Source organism: Hemiscyllium ocellatum, chromosome 34 (assembly GCF_020745735.1).
Source record: "Hemiscyllium ocellatum isolate sHemOce1 chromosome 34, sHemOce1.pat.X.cur, whole genome shotgun sequence".
NCBI lineage: Eukaryota > Metazoa > Chordata > Chondrichthyes > Orectolobiformes > Hemiscylliidae > Hemiscyllium > Hemiscyllium ocellatum.
Window position 1 is genome coordinate 4479601 of NC_083434.1, and position 23906 is coordinate 4503506.

Sequence of the window (23906 nt, forward strand, 5' to 3'; positions counted from 1 at the left end):
TTCTAAATGAAAAATGCTAATATAGATAACAGACTATGTATCACCTACTTTTGAATCATTGTCTGCCATTCCCCTTCTCGATCTCCTACAGGGAATCTTTCAATCTGGGTCTGAATTTTAGATCTCCATTCTCGCATGTAGTCCTCAATATCAAAAACAAATGGATGCTGTCCAAAATTAGCATCTATCACCTCCCCTGGTGTCTGCAGTCCAACTGTGGGATATAAATTTGGCTGAACAAGAGAGAAGAAAAGAATCACTTGGCAAGTTTTAGACTCTTCAAGCAGTCCAGTAATGTCAGAGTAGACAACATTCTTATGAGAAATACTTTGCAGCTGAAACTGTCTTTCAAAAATGAATATTACTACTATAAAGATTTATCCCGATAAATCAAATTTGCAAAGCTCTGCTTTCCTCGAGTATCAACAAGTGTTAAACAATATTTCCTCCTCTGACCATATCCAAACTTTTACATCATTTACACTTATTTAAGAACAATAACACAATTTTAGGATTCCCACATGATAAACACATGCACTCTCCTATGTCAAATACATTAGTGTTTGTCTGTCTGAAGCTCTCAATGAGGAGTTTAGAAAATCATTTGTAAAATTCACATCAATACATCAAAGTCACAAGCTGAGGATACTACCAATGATTTGTAAAATGTACCTTGCTAGTTTAGATCGCAGAGATTCTGATTTCAAAGAGAAGGAATTAAAAATAACAAGCCCCTGTAGCACCCTTAAGTACTGTACTGCCCAGTGATAGAATCATGACTGATCCGCACCTTAAAGCCTTGACTTTATACTCTTTGATATATTTGTCCTGCTAAAATCTACTGATTTCAAATATGAAATTATGAACTGAGCTGGCACTTAGGTTTATTTTCTAGGAGAGATCCACACCTGCCATCAAAAACTTGTTCTAACTTGTCCCAACTGGCTCTGGCTTATGAATTTATATCCTCAGTAGCGAAAGACATTTCTATCATTTCCTTTCAAAATACTGAATATCTCAAAAAAGTCACCTATTTCAGAGATTGCAAGCTCAATTTACATACTGGTCACACACCTGAAGCAGTAAATGTTTTTCTCTCCACAGATGCTGCATGATCTGTTAGGCATTTCCAGCATCTTCAGTATTTTGCCTTTATATGGAAGTTTACATAATCTAACCACATTAATGTTTATTAATTTAAATAGCTGGCAAGATCCTATTGAAACTGTGCTGCACTATTACATATGGCGCCCAAAAGTGCACACAGTATTTAAACCAGAGCTTTGAATAGCTGTACCAAAAATTCCTCGCAATGATATTAACACTTCCTAGGTATAAAAGGTTAACATTCCAGAATGCTGAAAGAGGTGGCTATATCCTAAAACGAGAGAGAGGAAGGTGCAGAGACCGTAGATACATGGAGGTTATTTTCCAAAATTCCATTAATGGAATGGTTCCTGAAGATTGGAAAGTAGCATATGTAACCCAAATATACAAGAGGAAGGAGAGAGAAGACAAAGAACTTCAGATCTGTTAACATGACATTAGCAGTACGGAATGTGGTAGTATTTTGAATAAAGGATAAAGAATGATATAGTAGGATTGGGTAGAGAGAGTCAGATTTATGAAAGGAAATAATGTTTGACAAGCCTGTTAAGCATTTTTGAGGATGTAACTAATGGAATAGACATTTGGAAACAGGTGAAGTAGCGAATTTGGATTTTCAGAAGGGTTTTATTAAGGTCCCACTCAAGAGGATAGTGAGCAAAAGAGGATGTGAAGTTCCAAAGAAGGGTTGACGGACCCAAAGCATTAGCTCAGATTTCTCTCCACAGATGCTGCCAGATGTGCTGAGATCTCCAGCAACCTCTGCCTGTGATATATTTTTAAAGTTTGCTGATGATACAAAACCAGGTGAGAAAGTGGCTAGGAGGATTTGAAAATGGCTGAGAGAGATTTGGACAGGCTAAGGGTCAGCACACTTCCCAATTCCTCACGTTTTACATCCAAAAGGATCTAGCACATGTTTGTTCATAAGTCACTGAAAGCTATGGTGTGTGTAGAAAGGAATGAAGGCAGCAAATACATGTTAGTCTTTATTGCACGGAGATTTGAGTACAGGAGTAAAGATGTTGTGTTGTAATTGCAAAACACTTAGGGGAGACTACACCAGTAGTATGGGAGGACTCACCCAAAGATGTACATGCTTATCAAGAGGAAGTGCAACAAAGTTTCACTGAATTGATTCTTGGGATGTCCTGCAGAAAAGTGGAGCAGCAACTCAGATGAGGAACATTTTCTTCGATTAGAGGGTAGTGTGTTTTTGGAAGTTTCCACCAGCGTGCTGAGGAAACTCACATTACCATGTTTATTCAAAAACCAGGATTAATAGATTTCTACATATTAACAATATCAAGGGGAAGAGGTCAAGTGCAGGAAAGTAGAGGAGAGGTAGATCTGCCATGATTTGGTTGAATTCTGGTTCAAAAAGGACCCAAATGGCTTATCCTTGCTTACTGTTTATGGTCCTATATTCAGATATATTTTCTATGCTGCATGCATTTTCTATTGGACTAATTCAGGATTCTTTGAGATATTACTTAAGTGGATACAAAAGACTACATTTCCATTAATGTCAAAGTAGCCAAAGGATTCACTTCAATGTGAAATCATGATAACCCTTAAAGTGCTCATTAGCCGATCGCTAGACCATAGCACCCTCTCTGTCAACTGTTTTATACAGAATTATTGAAAGTCACAACACATCAATTCTCTATTGTTTCTTCACTCAGATCCCTGCTCAGTGTGCCCCTGTCGCGCTCCCTTTGGCCACTCTCACCACTGGAGTCATCACTGATTTCCCCACCCCTTTTGTCAACAGAATGAAGATCACTTTCCAGCTCAATTCAATTCTGAAGTCATTATTTAGACTAGAAATATTAACTTTGTTCCTCCTTCATAGATGTTGCCAGGTCTCTTGAGTTTCTCCAACACTTTGTTTTCACTTTAGATCCCTACAATTTTGTTTCCTCCAAATTTGCACCCGTATTCAGCGATGCTAAATGGGGAGAAAATACAAGGGGAGGATTTTTTCAATTGCAATTCAGTCATCCTCTACCCTCTCCATTGATGTATGTGCTATTCAATCACTGCAATCTCAAACTGATTCTATGATTCATGTTCTACAAATAACCTGCGAGACAGTTGCAAAGTATTTGCATCTATTTCAAGTTTGGAATATTTACATTAAAAAGGTCTATTTTTCCTAATCCAAGAAAAAAATTGCAGTTATACACTTCAAATATGTACTTAGCTCAATTTAAAATTGAATCTTGGAAAGTTAACTATTCAGCTGACTACACTTCAATCAACCAACTCTCCAAAATTCCACTTCTTTGCTCTTTCCATTATATTTTGTATTATTTATTGCAAGAAAGCAGGGGAAAGAGATGTTCGTGAGTCAATTTCTGCCTCAATTAACAAACGAATATATTCAAAGTTGGAAAAAAACAGGAAAAAAATGAGAACACACTTGTTTAATTGATGAATGCTATTAATACGCAAAAATGCTGAAACAAACAGAACATTACAACTCGCAAAATACTGTACATGCTAGAAGTACGAAAGAAAATGCCCAAAATACTCAAGTCAAGTGACATCTATGAAGAGAGAAACTGAGTTGGTGTTTCAGGTCAATAACCTTCCAGTAGAATCTATTTTCTCACATTCCTTGCATCCCTTAGAGCCAGAAATAGGGGACATTGTAATGGACAATGAAGAAATAACAAAAAAAACTGAACACAAAATTTGAATCTGCCTTCACAAAAGAGGATATTATGAATTTATCTGAAATGTTACAGAACTAAATCTACTCAGAGGGAATAACTGGGATTAAAGGCTGACAAATTCCCAGGGGTTGATCATCTATACTATAGGAAGTCTCCCTGAAAATACAAAATGTGTTGGTGGTCATGTTCCAAAATTCTACAGAATCTGGAGCACACATCCATCCTAGGACAAACCAAACAAAGACATGCACCAGAATCCTAGAAGCATTCCAACCGGAACTCTGTCAACAAACACATCGAGTTAGATCACATCTACCACCCCCTGAGAAAAAGAACAGGAAGTGGCATCACCAACCCAAAGAAACCTAAACATAAATAGAAAGCAGGAATTATCACCAGTGCTTCGCCGAGGCCCATTGAAGATGTTACCTAGTAGGGTGATGAAATGTAGCTTTGCTTGCTGATCTTCCAGCTCAGCAAGTAAACCTACATCCAAGATGTTACATCAGCATTAATCACAAGAGGATTCAGCAAATCACACCTTAAGTACTGTACCAACAGATCAGAAAAGTGATGTTAATATACAGAAGCTCAGCATGACCTTATTAAGTGTGGGACAAGCATGTTGAAAAAACACCCAAGTCCTTTTCCATTTCCTGGGCTAATTATGAGCTGCATATTGTAGGGTGCTTGTATGTTTGGCACTTTTTAAAGTGTGTTGTAGAATCACAAGCTAGTATGCACAGAAGCCTTTTCCATCTGCTGCTTTGAGTAAAGCTATCCAATTAATCTCATTCTCCCCTTTTCTTGAAAGTTTACTTAAGGAAACCCCTCTTAAAAAAGAAATGAGAGAGATCTTAGGAACTAGGAGCAGGAACAGCCATACGATTCCATAAACTTGTCCCACACTTAATAAGGTCATGCTGAGCTTCTGTATATTAACATCACTTTTCTGATCTTTTGGTACAGTACTTAAGGTGTGATTTGCTGAATCCCTATTCAATGACAGTAAGCACAAACCCTCCTGTGATTAATGTTAATGTAACATCTTGGATGTAGGTTTGCTCGCTGAGCTGGAAGGTTCATTTCCAGATATTTCGTCACCCTACTAGGTAACATCTTCAATGGGCCTCAGGCGAAGCACTGGTGATAATTTCTGCTTTCTATTTATGTTTGGGTTGGTGATGCCACTTCCTGTTCTTTTTCTCAGGGGGTGGTAGATGTGATCTAACTCGATGTGTTTGTTGACAGAGTTCCGGTTGGAATGCTTCTAGGATTCTGGCACATGTCTTTGTTTGGTTTGTCCTAGGATGGATGTGTTGCCGCATCCTAGGACAAGCTGAACAAACACATGCACAAGAATTCCTAGAAGCATGGCATTCCAACCGGAACTCTGTCAACAAACACGTCGAGTTAGACCCCATCTCCTACTCCCTGAGAAAAAGAACAGGATGTGACTTCACCGGAAATGACATCACCAACCCAAAGAAACCCAAACACAAAAATAGAAAACAGGAATTATCAGTGCTTCGCATGAGGCCTACTGAAGATGTTACCTAGTAGGGTGATGAAACATCTGTAAATGAACTTTCCCACCACTTAGCCAGCAAATTTGTATCAAACTTACCAAATTTTTTGGATATCCTGGGCTGTTACCCTCGCTATTAGTCTCCCATATGGGATCTTATCAAAAGTAGATTAAGTTATGCATTTCCCTCACCTATACACTTGGCCATCTTTTCAACCAAGTTGGTCAGTAACGACCACCCCTTAAAACCATGCTGACCATTCTTGATTAATCATGGTCTCTCCAAGTGCAGATTAATTTTGCCTCTCAGAATTGCTTTCCAACAGTTTCCTCATCTCCTAGGTTCGATCTACTGCTTTACAACTTCCTGTTTATTTCTTGCCTCCTTCTTGAACAATGGTACCACTTTGGCTTTCCTTCGTCCATTGACACCTCTCCTGTGGTCAGGAAGGTATTGGAAATTATTGCCAACACACTTGCTATTTCCTCCCTTGCCTTACTCAACGGTCTGGGATATATTTCATCTGGCCCTGGAGTTTTATCTATTTTTAAGCCTACAGGATGACTCAGAACATCCTCTCTGTCTATGCTAATTTATCTAATCTAATCACAGTCTGTATCACTGGTTTCATCATCTCAGTAGTTAAATGTGACACAGTATTCTTTCAGAACCCTACCAAACTCCTCCGATGCCATGCACAAATTACTAGTGTGGCTATTAGTGGACCCTAGTCTTTCCCTAGTTATCCTTTTATTGTTAACCTGCTTTTATCCTTTATTTTACCTGCCATTATTCTTCCATGCCCCTTAAGGTTGCCCTTGCACATCCTGTATGCTTCCAGGGCTTCTCCTGTTTTGAGCCCTCAGTATCTGCCATAAGCCTAGGATTTTTTTCCTTTATTGAATCCTGCATTTCCCTTGATATCCAGGGTTCACAGGATTTATTAGTACCAACCTTTGTCTTCATTGGAAAACGTTGGCTCTGTACCCTGCCTAGTTCCTTCTAGAAATCATACCACATTTTGTGACATCTCCCATGGTGTTTTTTTTAAAACAGATAAAGTGGGCACTCTTCAAACTGAGGGGTGAAGGAATTTATTTTCTCAATAGAGAATGTCTTAAACTTTCTATCCCAGAGTGGTGTGGAGGCTAGATCAAAGAAATATTTAAAGAGTTAGAGAGATATTGTATATTTTACTGTCTACTTGTCTGTTCTATTGGATGTAGAATTGCTCGCTGAGCTGAAAGTTAGTTTTCAGACATTTTGTCACCATACTAGGTAACATTTTCAGTGAGCCTCTGAATGAAGCACTGGTGGTGTGGCCTGTCTTCTTTTATATGCTTGGGTTTCCTTGGGTTGGTGATGTCAATTCCTGTGGGGACTTCATTTCCCATGGTGATGTCATTTCCTGTTCTTTTTCTCAGGGATGGTAAATGGGATCTAAGTCATGTGTTTGTTGATAGATACCTAGTATGGTGACGAAACGTCTGAAAACAAAGAATCCAGAACATCAACCTGAGCTACAAATCTTCTCAAACTTGCTGTTCTATATCATTAATGTTTTATGGAGTGAACATGACAGCTAGAGGATAATGCAGATCATTGTAATTTTTCTGCAAAAACCTTAAGTGTGTGGCTCAAAGGGGGGTCATTACCTGCCTACTGACCCATTTCATCAGAATGGTAATCAAGAATGAGGTAAAGCAGACCAAGAAGACTTGTCACATCATGATGACAATTTAAAGCAATTTGTGTGCACAAAATAAACTAAACCAAGTTTAAGTGAAGTAACATAAATGAGACAAATGTAGAACTTTAGTGCCTATGATATTTGAAATGCAAGTCAAATTGAAGAGTCAGTTATAACAGGAATCTGACAAGCTTATAATAAAATTAAGCAGAGGAATTCTTCTGGCACAGTGACAGTGTCCCTAGCTATGAGCTAGAAGGCCAGGATTCAAGCCACACCTACTCTAGAGGTGTGTCACGTCTGAACAGACTAAATCATTTTAGAGTTTTATTCAGTCACTCATGTTCCAATTTTGTTTAGAAAAAGGCAAGAGTACATAGATAAATCAAAACACATTACTGGAAATAGTAAGAAAGTTAGGCAGCATCTGTTTTTGGGAATCGGCATTAGTATTTCAAGTTACTGATCTTGCGGTCACTGATCTGAAATATTAACTCTGCCCTCGTGACAAACACTGCCTGATCGCCAAGTGCTTCCAGCATTAGTTTTTATTTTCGATTTCTAGCATCTACCAGTATTTTGCCTAAATAAAAGCTTTGGAAATATTGTAAAGGATTTGTCTTACCGGTAAATCTGTAAAAGCAATACCTGCAGAAAAAGAAAATACCAGCATGTAACTAACACTTGACTTCATTACTAGTTTTCTACATAAGCCAATAACTGCTAGTCATAGGGAAAAGAAAACAAAATAAAGCATTATGCATGATTTTTATTTTCAGTCTGGTCTCACATGCACTAATTACATTGATTGTCAGAAATACTGTGTTAAATAGAGCTCAAGAGTCACTTCAGACGACTCAATGTGAAGATAACCAATGGGACAATACACCAATCCAGCAATATTAACAGCAGTCTGTTACAATACATTAGAATATAAAATATTTTAATATTGAAGCATATTCACCATATATATTCAATTTTTAGTCAAAAAGTAGGGTGTTGATTGTTACATTCATAATATTTTCAGAGATGGTGGAATTCCCCCTTACCCATCACTATGCTAATGCAGTCGTCATGTCGGAGATTGTTCCTGCCAACGCCTACACAAAGTAGCACAAAGGAGCCAGAAGTATTTTGATTATTTATTATTAAATATTTATAAATAACTTCTGTGGTGATGGACATAATTTCTGTAAACTAACTCATTAAATTTGTCAAATTCAAAACTAAAATACCTCAAAATTTAATTCTTTCACAGTACAGAAAATACTATTCAGGTGCAGATCATGCAGTGAATAGTGTTAAATCCCAATTTAGAAAAAAAAAACACTCTCCTTGCTTTCAAAACAGAGTAACTCATGACAATCAGCTTCTTGAATGGTATCACATGGATCACCAACATCATCAGCATCATTCACATTATCAATCATTTCACAAATGATTGGGCGGCACGATGGCACAGTAGTTAGCACTGCTGCCTCACAGCGCCAGAGAGCCGGGTTCAGTTCCCACCTCAGCGACTGTGTGGAGTTTGCACATTCTCCCCATGTCTGTGTAGGTTTCCTCCGGGTGCTCCGGTTTCCTCCCACAGTCCAAAAATGTGCAGGTTAGGTGAACTGGCCATGCTAAATTGTCCGTAGCGTTAGTTGAAGGGGTAAATGTAGGGGTGGGTTGCGCTTCGGCGGGTAAATGTGAATTTGTTGGGCTGAAGGGCCTGTTCCCACACTAAGTAATCTAATCTAAATTAAAATAATCATCTTTGTGACAAAGTGCACTGGATATCCATAATTTCATGGTCTAACAACCATATCCTTTCTGATTTCACCCCAGGCATCTACAAACCGTTTCAGAGCGCATACGCTGTTCTCCCTTGGAATGTCTTCACTCCTCCAATTATCCAGTCATCTCACCTTTTAAAAAAAAATACGTTCTCTTTGAAAGATTTGTTGAGACGTCCAATGGCTGTACAAGGCTAATTAGACCAATGGGAATCACTGTTTTGCAATTTAACGTTTGCAACATCAAAATGTAATCTGTGGCAAACGAACAAAAAATCCTCTTGGTTAGAAGTCACAAGGCCCCTAGATAAAGACAATATTACTCCAGGGGTATGTGACAGCGGCACTGTCATTGGACGAGTTATCCAGGGACCCAGGAAATAGTCTGGGTACGTTGAATCCCAGCAGATGAAGGAGTTTGAATTTAATAAAGAAGAATCTGGAATTCAGAGTCTACTTTGACAATGAAACCACTGTCGATTGTTGGAAATACCATAGCTCACTAACGTACCTTTAGAGAAAGGGATCTGTTGTTCTTACTGGTGCAGCTCGTGTGTGACTTCAGACCCATAGCAATATGGTTGACTCTTAACTGCCCTCCAAAATGGCATAGAAAGCCACTCAATTGCTACAAGGTCAAGAGGAATGAATGAAACCATATGGACCACCTAGCATACATTAAGACACTAAGGACTAAGAAACAACAATGGCAAACAACCCTGTCAACCCTGCAGGATTTTTTTTTTAAGACTAGATTCCCAACAATATGGAAACAGGCCTTTTGGCCCAACAAGTCCACACCGATCCTCCGAAGGGTAACCCACCCAGACCCATTCCTGACTAATGCACCTAACACAATGAGCAATTTAGCAATTTAACAAATTCACCTGACCTGCACACCTTTGGATTGTGGGAGGAAACCAGAGCACGTGGAGGAAACCCACGCAGACACGGGGAGAATGTGCAAACTCCACACAGACAGACAGTCACCCAAGGCAGGAATTGAACCTGCGTCCCTCTCTCTACCTCTTTAAATATCCTCCATAGCAACATCTGGGGCTGGTCCAAAACTTGGACAGTCAAGTAAAAGCCTGACAGTGTGTATAAGGTACAATTTTGTGTTCATGATAAATGTCCCACACACCATCACCATCCCTAGATTTGACCTGTCAAGCAGGCAGGACAGACCTAGTGGAGGTGGCGACAAAACAATATACAGGTGGAAGGTAGTAACCCAGTGAATCCTCGATAATGATTCTGGACCCATGAAATCTTATGACATCAACTCAGACATGGGTAAGGAACTCTCTTGCTGATACAAACAATGTTAGAAAAACTCAGCAGGTCTGGTGGCATCTGTAGAGAAAAAAAAAAGTACTTCATAACTGAAAGGTGTTGGAAAGTAGGCTCTTTGACAGTTGCAAGAGGAGGAGGAAGAGGCCAGGTGGCGTAAAGTGGAGACTTTCAATGTCCAGGACCAATAGCAGTTTGGCAGCACCACCACTGACAGTTAGTTTATTCCAAAAAGACATTGTTGCTAGACTGGGTCTGTCGCAGGTGGTGAGGGAACAAAAAGGAAGAACATTCTTACTCTCATCCTCACCAATCTACCTGCTTCAGATGCATCGGTTCAAGACATGATCAGTAAGAGTAGCCAACTCTGAAAACCTTGAAAAAAAAGTCTCTCCTTCATAACGGGCACACCCTCCATCGTGTTGTGTGGCACTGTCACCATAATAAAGGGAATAGACTTGAAACAGATCTAGCAACTCAAAACTGGGCATCCATGAAGTACCGTGGGGCATCAACAGCAGTAAAACTGTACTTCAACACAACCTGCCACCAATGTCGGGGAACATTCCCCACTCTACCATTGCCATCGAGCAAGGGGATCACTTTATTAAAAAAGTGTGCAGGAGGGCCTGCCAAGGGCAGCATGAGGCACACCTAGGAAATGAGATGTCAATCTGTGAAGCTACAAAACAGGACTACTTGTGCTAAATAGTTTAAGCAGCGAGTTACACAGAGAGCTAAGCGATTGCACAACCAATGGATTAGATCAAAGTTTTCAAGTTGTGAATAGTGGTGGACAAGTAAACAACTCACTGGAGGTACTGGCTCACCAGATAAATTCAATCATGGGGGAGCACAGCACATTAATGCAAAAGAGAAGGCTGAAGCATTTGCAACAGATCTCCAGCCAGACACACCATGGGTGTCCAACTCATCCTCCTCCAGAGGTCCCCAGCAGCACAGGTGCCAGTTTTCAGCTAATTGATTCACTCCACGTACTATCAAGAAACAGCTGGAGGCACTGGATATTGGAAAGGCAATGGGCCCTGACAACATTCTGGCAATATAGTACTGAAGACCCATGCTCCAGAGTTTACCACATCCCTAGCCAAAGCTGTTCCAGCACAGCTACAACACTGATACCTACGCAGCAACATTGAAAATTGCCAGGTATGTCCTGTACATAAAGAGCTGGACAAATCCAAACCAGACATTTAGTGCCCCAACAGTCTACTCTCAATCACCCATAAAGTAATGGAAGACTGTGAAACAAAAGGGTTCATTCAAAGAACAGATGGCTCAGTTAAGCCAAAGTATATTTAATCAAATAAGAAATGTAGTTCAAACAAACCCAGGGCTCTTTGGATGACAGAAGGTGGTAGAAATTAACATTAGAAAAGAAAGAAAGTACACTTAAGACAGATGTGAGACAGAAAATATATTTGAGAACTATGAGGTGAAGCAAATAGGAATTGAGAAAAAATAGCAACAAAGGGGAAGTCCAAGATCTTTTATAAGCATACAAATAGTAAAAGGAGTGGGGCCAATTAGAGATGAAAGATGGAATTTACACATGGCTACAATCTCAAATGAATACTTGGTACGTGTTTGCAAATGAATGATGCTGCCCAGGCCCAGGTGACAAGTGTAAACCCAGTGGTGACATGGGAAAAATGAGGATTAATTAGGAGGAGTCAGCATGAATTTCTTGATGAGGCTCAATGAGGTTAACACTACTGAAGTGGTAAACATGGATTTTCAGGAGGTATTTGATACAGTACCATACAACAGACCTGTCAGTAAAGTTTAGGTCATGGCATAAAAAGGACAGTGGCAACGTGGATACAAATTAGCTCAGTATTAAGAAACAGAATAATGGTCAATAGGTATTGTGGTTCTGTTCGCCGAGCTGGGAATTTGTGTTGCAAACGTTTCGTCCCCTGTCTAGGGGAACACAAATTCCCAGCTCGGCGAACAGAACCACAACAATGAGCACCCAAGCTACAAATCTTCTCCCAAACTTTGGTCAATAGGTATTTTTGAGGCGGCGACAGGTTTATAGTGGATATTCCCAAGGATTAGCATTGGGACCTTTGCTTTTCCACATATAAAATGGATCTGGATTTTGGTGGGTGGGAGACAAATTCAAATTTTACAGATGGCACTGAACTTAGAAAATTGTAAACTAAGATGAGGACAGTGTGGAATGCCAAAAAGACAGATAAGTTAGTGGAGTGGGTGGTAGGTGGTAGATTAGTTTCAATATAGAGAAGTCGGATTTTGGCAGGAAGAACATTGTAAGAATATAAAACAGAGAATCAATTCTAAAGGTGTTGAAGGAGCTGAGGTGCACAGATCGTTTAGAGGGGCAGAACAGAGGAATAAAGCAGTTATGAGGATAGACTGAAAAAAAAGTGGGGTTGTTCACTTTGGAGGAAAGAGGCGAGATATAACAGGAGTCTTCAAAATCATAAGCAGGCTGGATACAATAAGGAAAAGCTACTCCCGTCCGTAAAAGAAATAAGAACGAGGGGTTGTAGACTTATTGTGATGTGCAAAAGTTGCAAGTGGATGCGAGAAAAACAACTTTTTCCAGATGGCAAGTATTCTGGTATGAAATGCATTGCCTGGAAAGAAATGAAGGCAGGTTCAATTGAGATATTGAAGTTATTTGGATGATTATTTGAATAGAAACAGCGCGCACATATTCAGGGGAGAAAAAAAAACAGATTGGCATTAAGTAATGATGTTGCTTGAAGGGCTGTTGCAGGCATGGTGGGCCATAACAATTGAGAGATTCTGTGAAAACAACAAGATACAAATCCCACCAGGCCTTCTTTCCAATCTGGCATAATGATGACATCTCAGGTGGATTAACTTTAGAACCGATGCAAATTATTTTTTTTTTAAAATCACCAGATTTGGTCAATTACTTAAAGAATCAATTCCACAGCTCATGCAACTAACACGCATGGCTTCATCAAGTGTGACAGAAAACACATGAACACTTTTTCAGAACTAAATTGTATCTAAACAGTGAATCCCTAAAAACCTGTATTTCAGATAATAGATATGATTATTCAAAAAAACAAGGATCTCACTGTGCATCAAATCTTATGTTTTCCTGCAAATCGACCTGATTAAATTTATAAAGAAATATGTTGTAGCAGCCTGTGCAAAAAAAGTTACTTAAAATATGAAAAGCAAAGGATCCTTTCGAATTACAGTAAATAAATCTCAAATGATTAAAGATTTTTGTTTCGGCTAACACAACAGCATTCAGAGCCAAGTTTTACATAATATAAGTAATAAGAGCCTGTAAAATAGCCTTGTCAGTCTCCCACGACACATGGTAGTCAACCAAATAATTTTAAATGATACATTGAGAATCAAATGTCTTCATCCTTGACAACCTGATACCTATGTTTCATTTATTATAAATTCTGTCTTCTTTCAGAAACAAAAATCAGCAGCTAAGAATTTGAAAAACAAAAATTATTCAACCAGATTTCAGACCACAATTGTGCGTAGTGTCACAATGCTGCTTTTTTTTAAACAAGGTTACTACGTCCTTGAATTTTTTGCCCCCAGGGAGGGGGTAGTTGGTCAGCCTCCAACTAGGCTGGGTTTAAAAGACTTATGGAGCCCCATTTTGTTTACCTCAAAAAGGTATAATCAAAGGGGAGTAGCCAGCTAGCTGTGTAGCTAGCCTTCATTTAGATTAGAGTTTTTGATTCATTTCAGCAGCAGTGTGTGAGAAGAAAGGCTGCTGGGGCAAGACCAGCCAGGTACACACTAACTTAAAGCCTATAAACACTGGTTTGTTTCATTTTTACTTTGCACTAAGGAATGTGCTTATTGAGACTACTGCAAGTACTTTCGGAACAGCATCATTAAGTCAGGATAGTCAGTCAGGTTTTGCATAGGATAAGTTATCTGCTTTTCTAGTTTCTTTTCTTTGTGAATCATTCTGTAATTTTGTAAATAGATTCTGTTGTTTAAACCTTGGCAGTTAGATCAGCTAATTCACTCCAGGAATATCCACTATACACTTACCTAAAACAAATAGCAAAAATACAGTCTGGGCTACTTGCTTAAAAATGTTTTGAGGGGTCAAGCCTGGTCCAAAACAGTAGCTTCAATGTGACCACATAAGGAGGAAATTCCTTAATGCGAAATCTACTGCTTCAAATCAAATCAACAAATTTTAAGTCGTGGGACTAACAGCAAAGCTGAAAATAACAAGCAAAAAATTTGTCTCTTCATCTTTGTTTCTGCACTATTCAGCTATGAATAACTGCTCTTTGGTATTTGGCTATAAGACAATAACTGGCATTTCTAAAGCAGAAAGATCCTTCAACACTAATGCGTGACAGGTGGGAACAAGCGGAAGGACAGGACAGAAACCTGATGTGGAATAAAGGCATGTTTAAAACTAAATTTTTCAAAATCAACCTGTCCAGAGATGAGCATGGTCCTTTTGACCCAGAGATAGGGAAACTACCACTGCACCATTTTTTTTTAGAAAGGGATGTTAAGTCTCATGATAATAACAAAAAAATTAAACAAGGATGTAATGAATGAGACACCAGTTTTCTTCAGGACTGATAACCAGCTATTGAGAAAGGACTCAAAGTGGAGGAGAGTAGTTACGGAAAAAGACAAAGGTAGATACGGTCTTTCCATTACACTAGCACAACACCATATTTCAATTTTGAAAAATGGAATAGTACTATGGTCAAAATACTACTTCTGAGCATTAGTGAAGCTCTTGCAATCTGGAATCAATTACTGATTCTTGAACTCATATTCCTAAGTTGTATTTAAAGGGCAAAAATGAGAATAAACACAAATGACTTCAACTTACAAGTGTTCAAAATTTCAAACCAACCAGCTTCATTCTTGTAAACACATACCTAAACTGTGACCATTCTTTGTGTAGAAACAGGTATTATTGATCAGATTTACGCAGCATCCAATTACATCACCAGTTGTAAATGTTGGTCCATAAGGCTGTCCAGTTCCCGAAGAACAGAACGAATGGCCATCATCTCCATGGTAACCATATGAATGCTTATCCCAGCCTAAAACAAAAATGTTCCACATATCATTAAAGGACCAATATAATGAACACGAGTATGCAATGTATATTTTTAAACATGGCTGTTCCAAACCAGTTTCAAACTAACTTTACAGCAATAGGTGAGTAAATTGGCTTTTGGACTCAACATGTATGTTAACTAATTTAAAATACAGTTCTTCCAACTGATTTGAGGGGACAACTTGTTTCCTCCCTCCAGCTTCTCATCCCACTCCGAATTCTTAGTCATCAATATAATTCAGAGTTCAAGACATTAGAAACTTCAAATAAAAGTTGCCCAAAAATGATTTTTAAATAATCAATGAAATATATTAATCAATCTCCCTTGGCATTCTGCCTCAAAGTGCAAGACCAGATGTATTTTTCAGGTAGTATCTACCTGATACCAGAAAGAGAAACTAGAAGGCATAGGTTTAAGGTGAGAGGAAAAAGACTTAAAAGGGATCTGAAGTGCAACCTTTTCCACAAAGAGGGTGGTGTGCATACAGAACCAGCTGACAGAGGAAGTGGCAAAGGAGAGTACAATTACAACATTTAAGAGACATTTAGAGAGGTACACAGATAGGAAAGGTATGGTGGATATAGGTCAACAGCAGATAAATGGAACTAATTCAGTTTAGAAAACCGGGTTAGCATGGAGGAATTGAGGCAAAGGGTCGGTTTCTATGCTGTATGACTATGAGCTGATTGAAGTAATGGTCATAGGAACGTCAATGGATGTTCTTCATAAGGACTACCAGAAGGCATATGATTAAGTCCCACATAAGAGATAATAAACCAAGGTAGAAGCCAATGAACTTGAGAGCAATTATTGATGTGACTGGGAAATTGGTTGGTTGATAAGCACCAGAAATTAGGGATATTGGATAGGTACTCAAATTGGCAAGATGTGACCAGTGGTGTCCCACAAAGGTCAGTGTTAGAGCTTCAATTATTCACATTTATTTATTAATGGCCTGGATAATGGCATAGAAGGGCATATATCCAATTTTGCTGATGCCACAAAATTAGATGGCATTGTAGACAATGTATGATAACAAAATCACAAAGGGATATTGACAGATTAGGTGAATGCACAAAACTGTAGAAAATGGAGTTTAATGTAAGCAAGTGTGAGACAATCCATGTTGGTCCACAAAAAAAAGGATCGATCATGGTACTTTCAGATGGTACAAAGTGAAATACAGTGGCTGCCCAAGAGATTTGGGAGTTCAAGTGAACTGATTTTTTAAAATGTTACAAATAATCAAGAAAGCTAATGCTGGCCTTTATATCTAGAGGATAGAAGTATAAGAATATAGTTGCACTGCAGCTATACAAAACACTAGTTAGATCTCACTTAGCATACTGTGAACAGATCTGGATACCACACCTTAGGACGTATGTATGGACTTTAGAGGGAGTACAATTTCAGCTTACAAGAATCATTTTTAAAAATGAAAGTTGTGGACACTGCATAACTGAAACGAAAACCAAAACTGCTCGACAATCTCAGCAGGTGTAACAGTATCTGTAGAGACAGAGTTAATGTTTCAGGTCCAGTGACCCTTTCTCTCTAGATGCAGCCAGACCCGCTGGGATTGTAACAAAAACAGAAATTGCTGGACAAGGATGATACCTGGACTTCAGGGGTTAAACTATGAGGAGAGATTATGCAAATTAGGCCCGTTTTCTCTAGAATTTAGAAGATTAAGGTGTGATCTGGTCAGAGTATTCAAAATGACAAGGGAAAGACATGTTAGAAAAAGATTAACTGCTTCCACTGATTAGGGATTCTAGAGCTGGGGGATAGTTTAAAAATTAGGGCCAGACTGTAAAGAGATGTTAGCAAGCACTTCTACACAAAAGATGGTAAAGATTTGGAACATACTTTCATGAATGGCAGTGGATGCTAGATCAGTTGTAATTTCAAATCTGAGATAAATAAATTTTGTTAAGCAATAGGTTTAAGAAATATGGGACAAAGGTAGATTTCTAAAGTTAGGCCACAGATTATTCATGATCTCACTGAATGGCAGAACACACCCGAAGGGCTGAATGGCCTACTCTTCTTTCTATGTTCCATCAATTTTTGTATCATCTGCAAATCTACTGATCAACTCTCAACCACTTTTACATACCACCAACAAGAAAAGCCTCAACAATGACTCTGTGGGACCCCACTAGAAACAGACCTCCAGTTGGAAAAATGCCTCTCGGCCATTACTCTGTTCCAGTCACTCAACCAACTGTGTATCTAATTTGCCAATTTTCCTTGGAACCCATAGACTTTTACCTATGCTATCTGTCATGTTGGACCTTCACAAAAGAAAGACTTGCTGAAGTCCAAGTAGACTACATCAAAAGCATTGCCCTCATGTACAAATCTGGTCAAAAAACAAAATTGAAACCAAGCTGGTCAGACATGACATCCGTCAACAAAACCACGCTGACTTTTCTTGATTAATCCCGACCCTTGCAAATACAGATTATTTCGGTCCTTCAGAATTGTTTCCAATAGCTTCCTCACCACTGAGGTTAAACTGACCAGCTTTGACCCCTTCTTGGATATTGGTACCATATTTTCCGTCCTCCAGAGAGGAACTGAAAAAGTGTTTGTAAGTGTCCTGATTATTTCATACCGTGTCTCAGTCAACAACCTGGGATACATTTCATCCAGCCCTGGAGAGTTATCTATTTTCAACTCTGCCAGACCATTCAGAACCTTTCTGCCTATGCTATGTCTTTGATTGTATCACAGACTTCCTCGCCTAGGGACTTCTGCTGTTTTAAGCCCTGGGTATATGCCATAAGCCTCCACTTTCTTAACCTAACGCTACATATCCCTTGATAACCAGGTTTTGATGGTGCCACCCCTTTACTTTGTTGGAATAGGTTGGCACTGTTGTCTCCATTTTTCTTTCTTGAACATATCACACTGTTCCAAGATAAATTACCTAAAGTACTGCTCTGGTCCATTTTGGCCAAACCATATCTGATCTTATTAAAACAGCCTTCCCTTATTTTAAAACTTAGATTTCAAGCCCATTCTTCTCCTTTCCCCATAATATCGTGAATCTAATAGAGTTATGATCATGGTCTGTGAAATGTTCCTCTACTGATAGTTCAACCACTCTATCAGCTTAGTTCCTTAAGAATTAAATCCAGGGCTGCTGCCTTCGCATGATGTCTTCTCCACATTGACTTAAAAAACTGTACTAAATGCATTTTTAAAATTCCACTCCCTTCAAACCTTTCACACAAAGACTACTCCAGTTAATGTTGTGGAAGCTGAAATCCCTTATCACTACTCAATTATTTTTACATTTCCATGAAATTTGCCTACATATCTGCTCTTCTATTTCTCTCATAGCATTAGGGAGCCTATAGTTTTCTGTGATTGTTCATTTTTGGTTAAGTTCTAACCATATGGCTTCACTTAGAAATATAGAAGATAGGAATAGGAGGCGGCCATTCAGCCCATCGAGTCTGCTCTGCCATTCATCACAATCATGGCTGATTGTTCAAATGACCAGCCTAATCCTGCTTTCTTCCCATAACCTTTGATCCCATTCGCTTAAGTGCTATATCTAGCTGCCTCTTGAATACATTCAATGTTTCGGTGCCAACTACTTTCTGTGGTAATGAATGCCACAGGCTCACCATTTTTGAGTGAAGAAACGTCTCATTGCTGTCCTAAATGGTGCACTCCGAATCCTCAGATGGTGACCTCTAGTTCTGAACACACCCATCTAGTTCTGGAACATCCTCCCTGCATTTACCCTGAATAGTCCTGTTAGAAAATTCTAAGTCTCTATGAAATCCCTCCTCACTCACCTGAACTCATGAAAATAATCCTAACCTAGTCAATCTCTCTTCCTACATCAGTCCCATCGTCCCCAAAATCAACCCAGTAACTGCATTCCCCTCAAGAGAAAGAGCATCCTTCCCCAAAGAGACCAAAATTGCACACAATATTCTAGGTGTGACTTCACCAAGGTCCTGTATAACTGCAACATATCCCTGCTCCTGTATTCAAAACCTCTCACAATGAAGGCCAATTATACCATCTGCCTTTTTTACTGCCTGCTGCACATCCATGCCTACCTTCTGCAAGTGGTGCACTTCCAAGATGTCATCCTTCCTCACTGCTGTAATAGAGTCCCTGTTCAAAACTGTGACACGAACTCCTTTTTTATTTCCTTTCCTGTTTCATCTGCAAACCCACTATCCTGGAAAATGGAGTTGCTAATTGCTTCTCTCTCAACCAAGTTTCAGTTACTACAATGACACCATACCCCATATTGTAATCTGTGCCCTCAACTCAACTGCTCTGTTCATCAGACTCCTTATATTAAAATAAATACCAATCCAACTTGCTAAATTCCCTTGTGCCTTAACTAGCTTAACCTTCCTTACTTGCTGTCACTTCTAACTTTAGTTATTCATCTTTTTCTGCTGAGCATTCTCAAAGTGTCCTGCAGCCATTCAGTGACAGCCCTGACCCTGGCACCAGGGAAGCAACATCCCGTTCTATAGTCTCTTTGGCAGTCACAGAAATGTCTGCTTTCCATCAATATGTGGATGTTTCTACAACAGAATGAGCAAAATTAGATCTTCTTTTGGGCATTAAGGTAGAACAGGTGCTGAAGTAAAAGTAGGGGAACACTATGGGTCTAGCGATCATAATTCTATTAGTTTCAAAATAGTTATGGAAAAGGATAAGCCTTCCACAAATTGTAAAGTTTTTAATTGGAGCAAGGCAAATTTTAAAGGTATGAGATAATAACTTTCAAACGTTGATTGGAGTAGACTGTTCACAGGTAAAAGGATGTATGACAAGTGGGAGGAGTTCAATAATACTATAATGAGAGTTCAGAGGTATTTTGTTCCTGTAGAGTGAAGGACAAGAGTGGTAAGATTAAGGAACAATGGATGAATAAAGAGGTCCTACTCAAGAATAAAAGAGAATCTTATTTTAGATATAACCAACTTGGTTCAATTGAATTTCTTTATCAAGTGTAGGGGCATTTTAAGAGAGAAATCAGGAAGGCAAAGAGAGGATATGAAATAGCATTGGCAGATAAGGTTAGGAATAATCCGAAGAGATTCTACAATTACATTAACAGCAAGAGGGTAACTAGAGAGGGGGTACGGGTTCTTAAAGATCAAGGTTGTTGTCTTTGTGCTGAACCTCAGGAGTTGGGAGAAATACTAAATGAAGATTTCACATCAGTTTTTACTGTGGAGAAAGAAAGAGAGACCAGAGAATGCAGAGAAATAAACTTTAATGTTTTAAAAACAATTCACACTGCAGAAGAGGAAATTCAGGAAGTCTCAGAATATAAAGGTGGATAAATCTCTAGGACCTGATCTAGACCATTGTGGGAAGAAAGAAGGGAAATTACAAGACCCCTTGCAGAAATCTTTGCATCATCTGTACGGATAAGGTGTCTGATGATTGGAGGGTAACTTTAAGAAACACAAGGAGAAACCAGGGAACTACAGACCTGAGTCTGGCTTTGGTTTTGGGTAAATTGTTGGAGGAGATTATAAAAAAATAGGATTTATGGACATTTAAAAGGCAAAAATTGATTAGGGACAGCCAGCATGGTTTTGTGCAAGGTAAATTGCCTTAAAAACCAAAGTTTTTCTGAGGAAGTTACCAAAAAAGGTTGATGGTAGCAGAGCAGTAGATATTGTTTATTTGGATTTTAGTGAAGCTTTGACAAGGTTCCACGTGGTAGACTAATTAGTAAAAGTCAGGTCACATGGGATTCAGAGTGAGCTTGCCAATTGGATACATAATTGGTTTAAGAACAGAAGACAGAGTAATGGTGGAGGGATGCTTTTCTGACTGGAGGCCTGTGACCAGAGGTGTTCCACAGGGATTGGTTCTGGGTCCTCTTATGTTTGTCATTTATCAAAATAATTTGGATAAGATAGAAGACGTGGTTAGAAAGTTTGCAGACAACACCAAAACTGGTGGCATTGTAGACAGTGAAGAATATTTTCTAAGATTACAAAGGGCTCTCGATCAAATTGGTCAATGGGCTGAAAAATGGCAGATGGAGTTCATTCTGGATAAATGAGAGGTATTGCATTTTGGTACAACAAACAAGTGTAGGGCTTATACAATTTATGGTAGGGCCTTGTATTGTAGAACAGAGTGACTTAGGGGTGCAAGTACATAATTCTTTGAAGTTTGCATCACATATAGACAGGGTGGTTAAAAAGGCATTTGACAGGCTTGTCTCCATTGTCAATACTTTTGGTGCTGAAAAAGCACAGCTGGTCAGGTAGCATCTGAGAAGCAGGAGAGTCAATGTTTCAAGCATAAGCTCTTCGTTGCTCAGTCCTTTGAGTATAGGAGTTGAGAAGTCAATGTTGAGGTTGTATATGACATTTTTGAGGCCTCTTCTGGATAATACTGTGTCTAGCTCAGTCACCCAATTATAGGAAGAATATTATCAAGCTGGAGGGGGTTCAGAAGAGAGTTACGAGGATGTTGGCGGGTAATGAAGGTTTTAGTTTTAAAGAAAACCTGGGATAGGCTGGGACTTTTTCCACTGGAGCATAAGAGGTTGACAGGCCATCTAATATAATATTGAGAGTTACAGATGGAGTTAATGGTAATTGTCCTTTGCCTAAGTTGGGGGATTTCAAGACTGGAGGCATATGTTTAATGTGAGAGAGATTTAAAAAAGGCAGGAGGCAAACTTTTGGGATGTACATGGGAACTAGATTACCTGACCCTAATATTTAAAACCTTAAAAATCATCTCCTACTTGTTGCTGGAATTCAAAATTAAGGTCCACGTTCCGGAGGTCTGAACTGACTTAGTTGACTTGACTGGTCTCAAGATTGAAAAAGGAAATGGTCAAAGCAAGATAGAAAGAGAGCAGTTGAAACAATAAGTCAGAATACATCAGAAACATCCATCCTGCTCTACCTCTTTTTCAGATGTTCACAAGCTGTGAATGTTTCAGGTTCCAAAGTTATAATGGCTTATACATTGGGTTTGTATGGAAGACAATCCAAAAATAAGCACCTACCTGGTAATCTGTTCATGTTGACACCTTGAGCAGAAAGGCCAATGCCCATGTACCTGTAAGAACATTACTCTTAATTTTTTCCAGTCAATTAGGTTCACATAATTATTTTGCTGCACAACATTTTTAACATTAGGATAATTGCATTAAATTCAGAGATTACCCCAATGCTTATAAATTTGATTTACAATATACTGCTGTTGGCAACTGATCTTGGCACCATACAATAGTATTAATACACCAAGCTGTGGAATCATACCCAAGAGACATGCCACTAGAGGCAGAAGTGCCATGTCAGCGAGACAGCAGATGGTCACTATATTTTATAGCTGGCCATTTTCACAATCATACACTGTTGATTTTCCTTCACCAATTGGAAAAATTGCAATCAAAAACTAAAACCTTTGAATTACATATCTTTTTAGTTAATCTATTCAAACTTAGATGAGATACTCTAGCATCCACCAGTAACGATTACTACTGCTAGCAAAGCACAAAATGAAACAAGATAGAAGAGACATTTAACATCATCAACAACACCCTCACAGGCATAAAGTTCACCAAGGAGGAAGAAACTGACAACAAACTCGCATTCCTGGACGTCAGAGTCAAAAGAACGGACAACGGAGAACTACAAACCTGCGTATACAGAAAACGACAAACACTGACCAAATACTTAACTACACCAGCAACCATCCCAACACACACAAACAAAGCTGTATCAGAACACTATTCCAACAAGCCACATCACACTGCAGCACAGATGAACTTCGGAAAACAGAGGAGAACCACCTATACAACATATGCAAGAACGGATACTCAAATAATACAGTATGCAGATTCCTCAAGAACAAACCACGACAAGCAGACCAAACACAGCCAGAAACCCTAACTACCTTACCATACATCAAAGTAGTTTCAGAAATGACAGCCAGACTACTAAGACCCCTCAGAATCCTAGTAGCACACAAACCCACCAACACTCTCAAACAAAAACTAACAAAAAGACCCAGTACATCCCATGGACAAAACCAACGTCATCTACAAAATTCCATGCAAGGACTGACAGAAATACATAGGACAAACAGGACGAAAGTTAGCCACCAGGATTCATGAACACCAGCTAGCCACAAAAAGACATGACCCTCTCACCCTCGTAGCCCTACACACGGAGGAAAAAAAACACCATTTTAACTGGGACAACACATCTATCCTGGGACAGGCTAAGCAAAGACATGCCAGAGAATTCCTAGAGGCCTGGCACTCCAACCACAATGCTATAAACAAACACACAGATCTAGATACCATCTATCAAGCCCTCAGAAAACGAACAGGAAATGACATCACCACAAACTCCAGGAACCCCATCCAGGACAAACATATAAATAGAAAGCAGGAGACAACAGCTTTGCTTAACTTGATGATGTTACCTAGCCAGGTAATGAAACGTCTGGATATCAAACCTACAGCTCAGCGAGCAAACCTACACCCTAACCCTCAACCTGAGCTACAAACCTTCACAAACCTAGCAAAGTGGTTCTAAATAATGTAAATGTAACGCTTCAGGTGTGAAGTGGGTTCCATACACTAAATAAAAACTGGAAGAACTGTGGATGTTGTAAACAAGAAACAAAAACTCAGCAGGTCTGACAGCATGTGTGAAGAAAAATCAGAATTAATGTTTCGGGTCCGGTGA

General features: G+C 39.1%; 1 protein-coding gene across 1 annotated transcript in view; it reads right to left on the reverse strand.

The window, feature by feature from the left end:
• The window catches only part of ranbp9 (RAN binding protein 9), a 90103-nt gene that overhangs the window by 33835 nt on the left and 32362 nt on the right, over window positions 1–23906 (reverse strand). Inside the window, exons 4-7 of the mRNA XM_060850317.1 lie at window positions 22214–22266; window positions 14995–15162; window positions 7633–7655; window positions 49–233 (exon numbers count right to left, since the gene is read on the reverse strand). Coding sequence (XP_060706300.1) covers window positions 49–233; window positions 7633–7655; window positions 14995–15162; window positions 22214–22266 — 429 coding nt within the window. The remainder of the gene's footprint in view (window positions 1–48; window positions 234–7632; window positions 7656–14994; window positions 15163–22213; window positions 22267–23906) is intronic.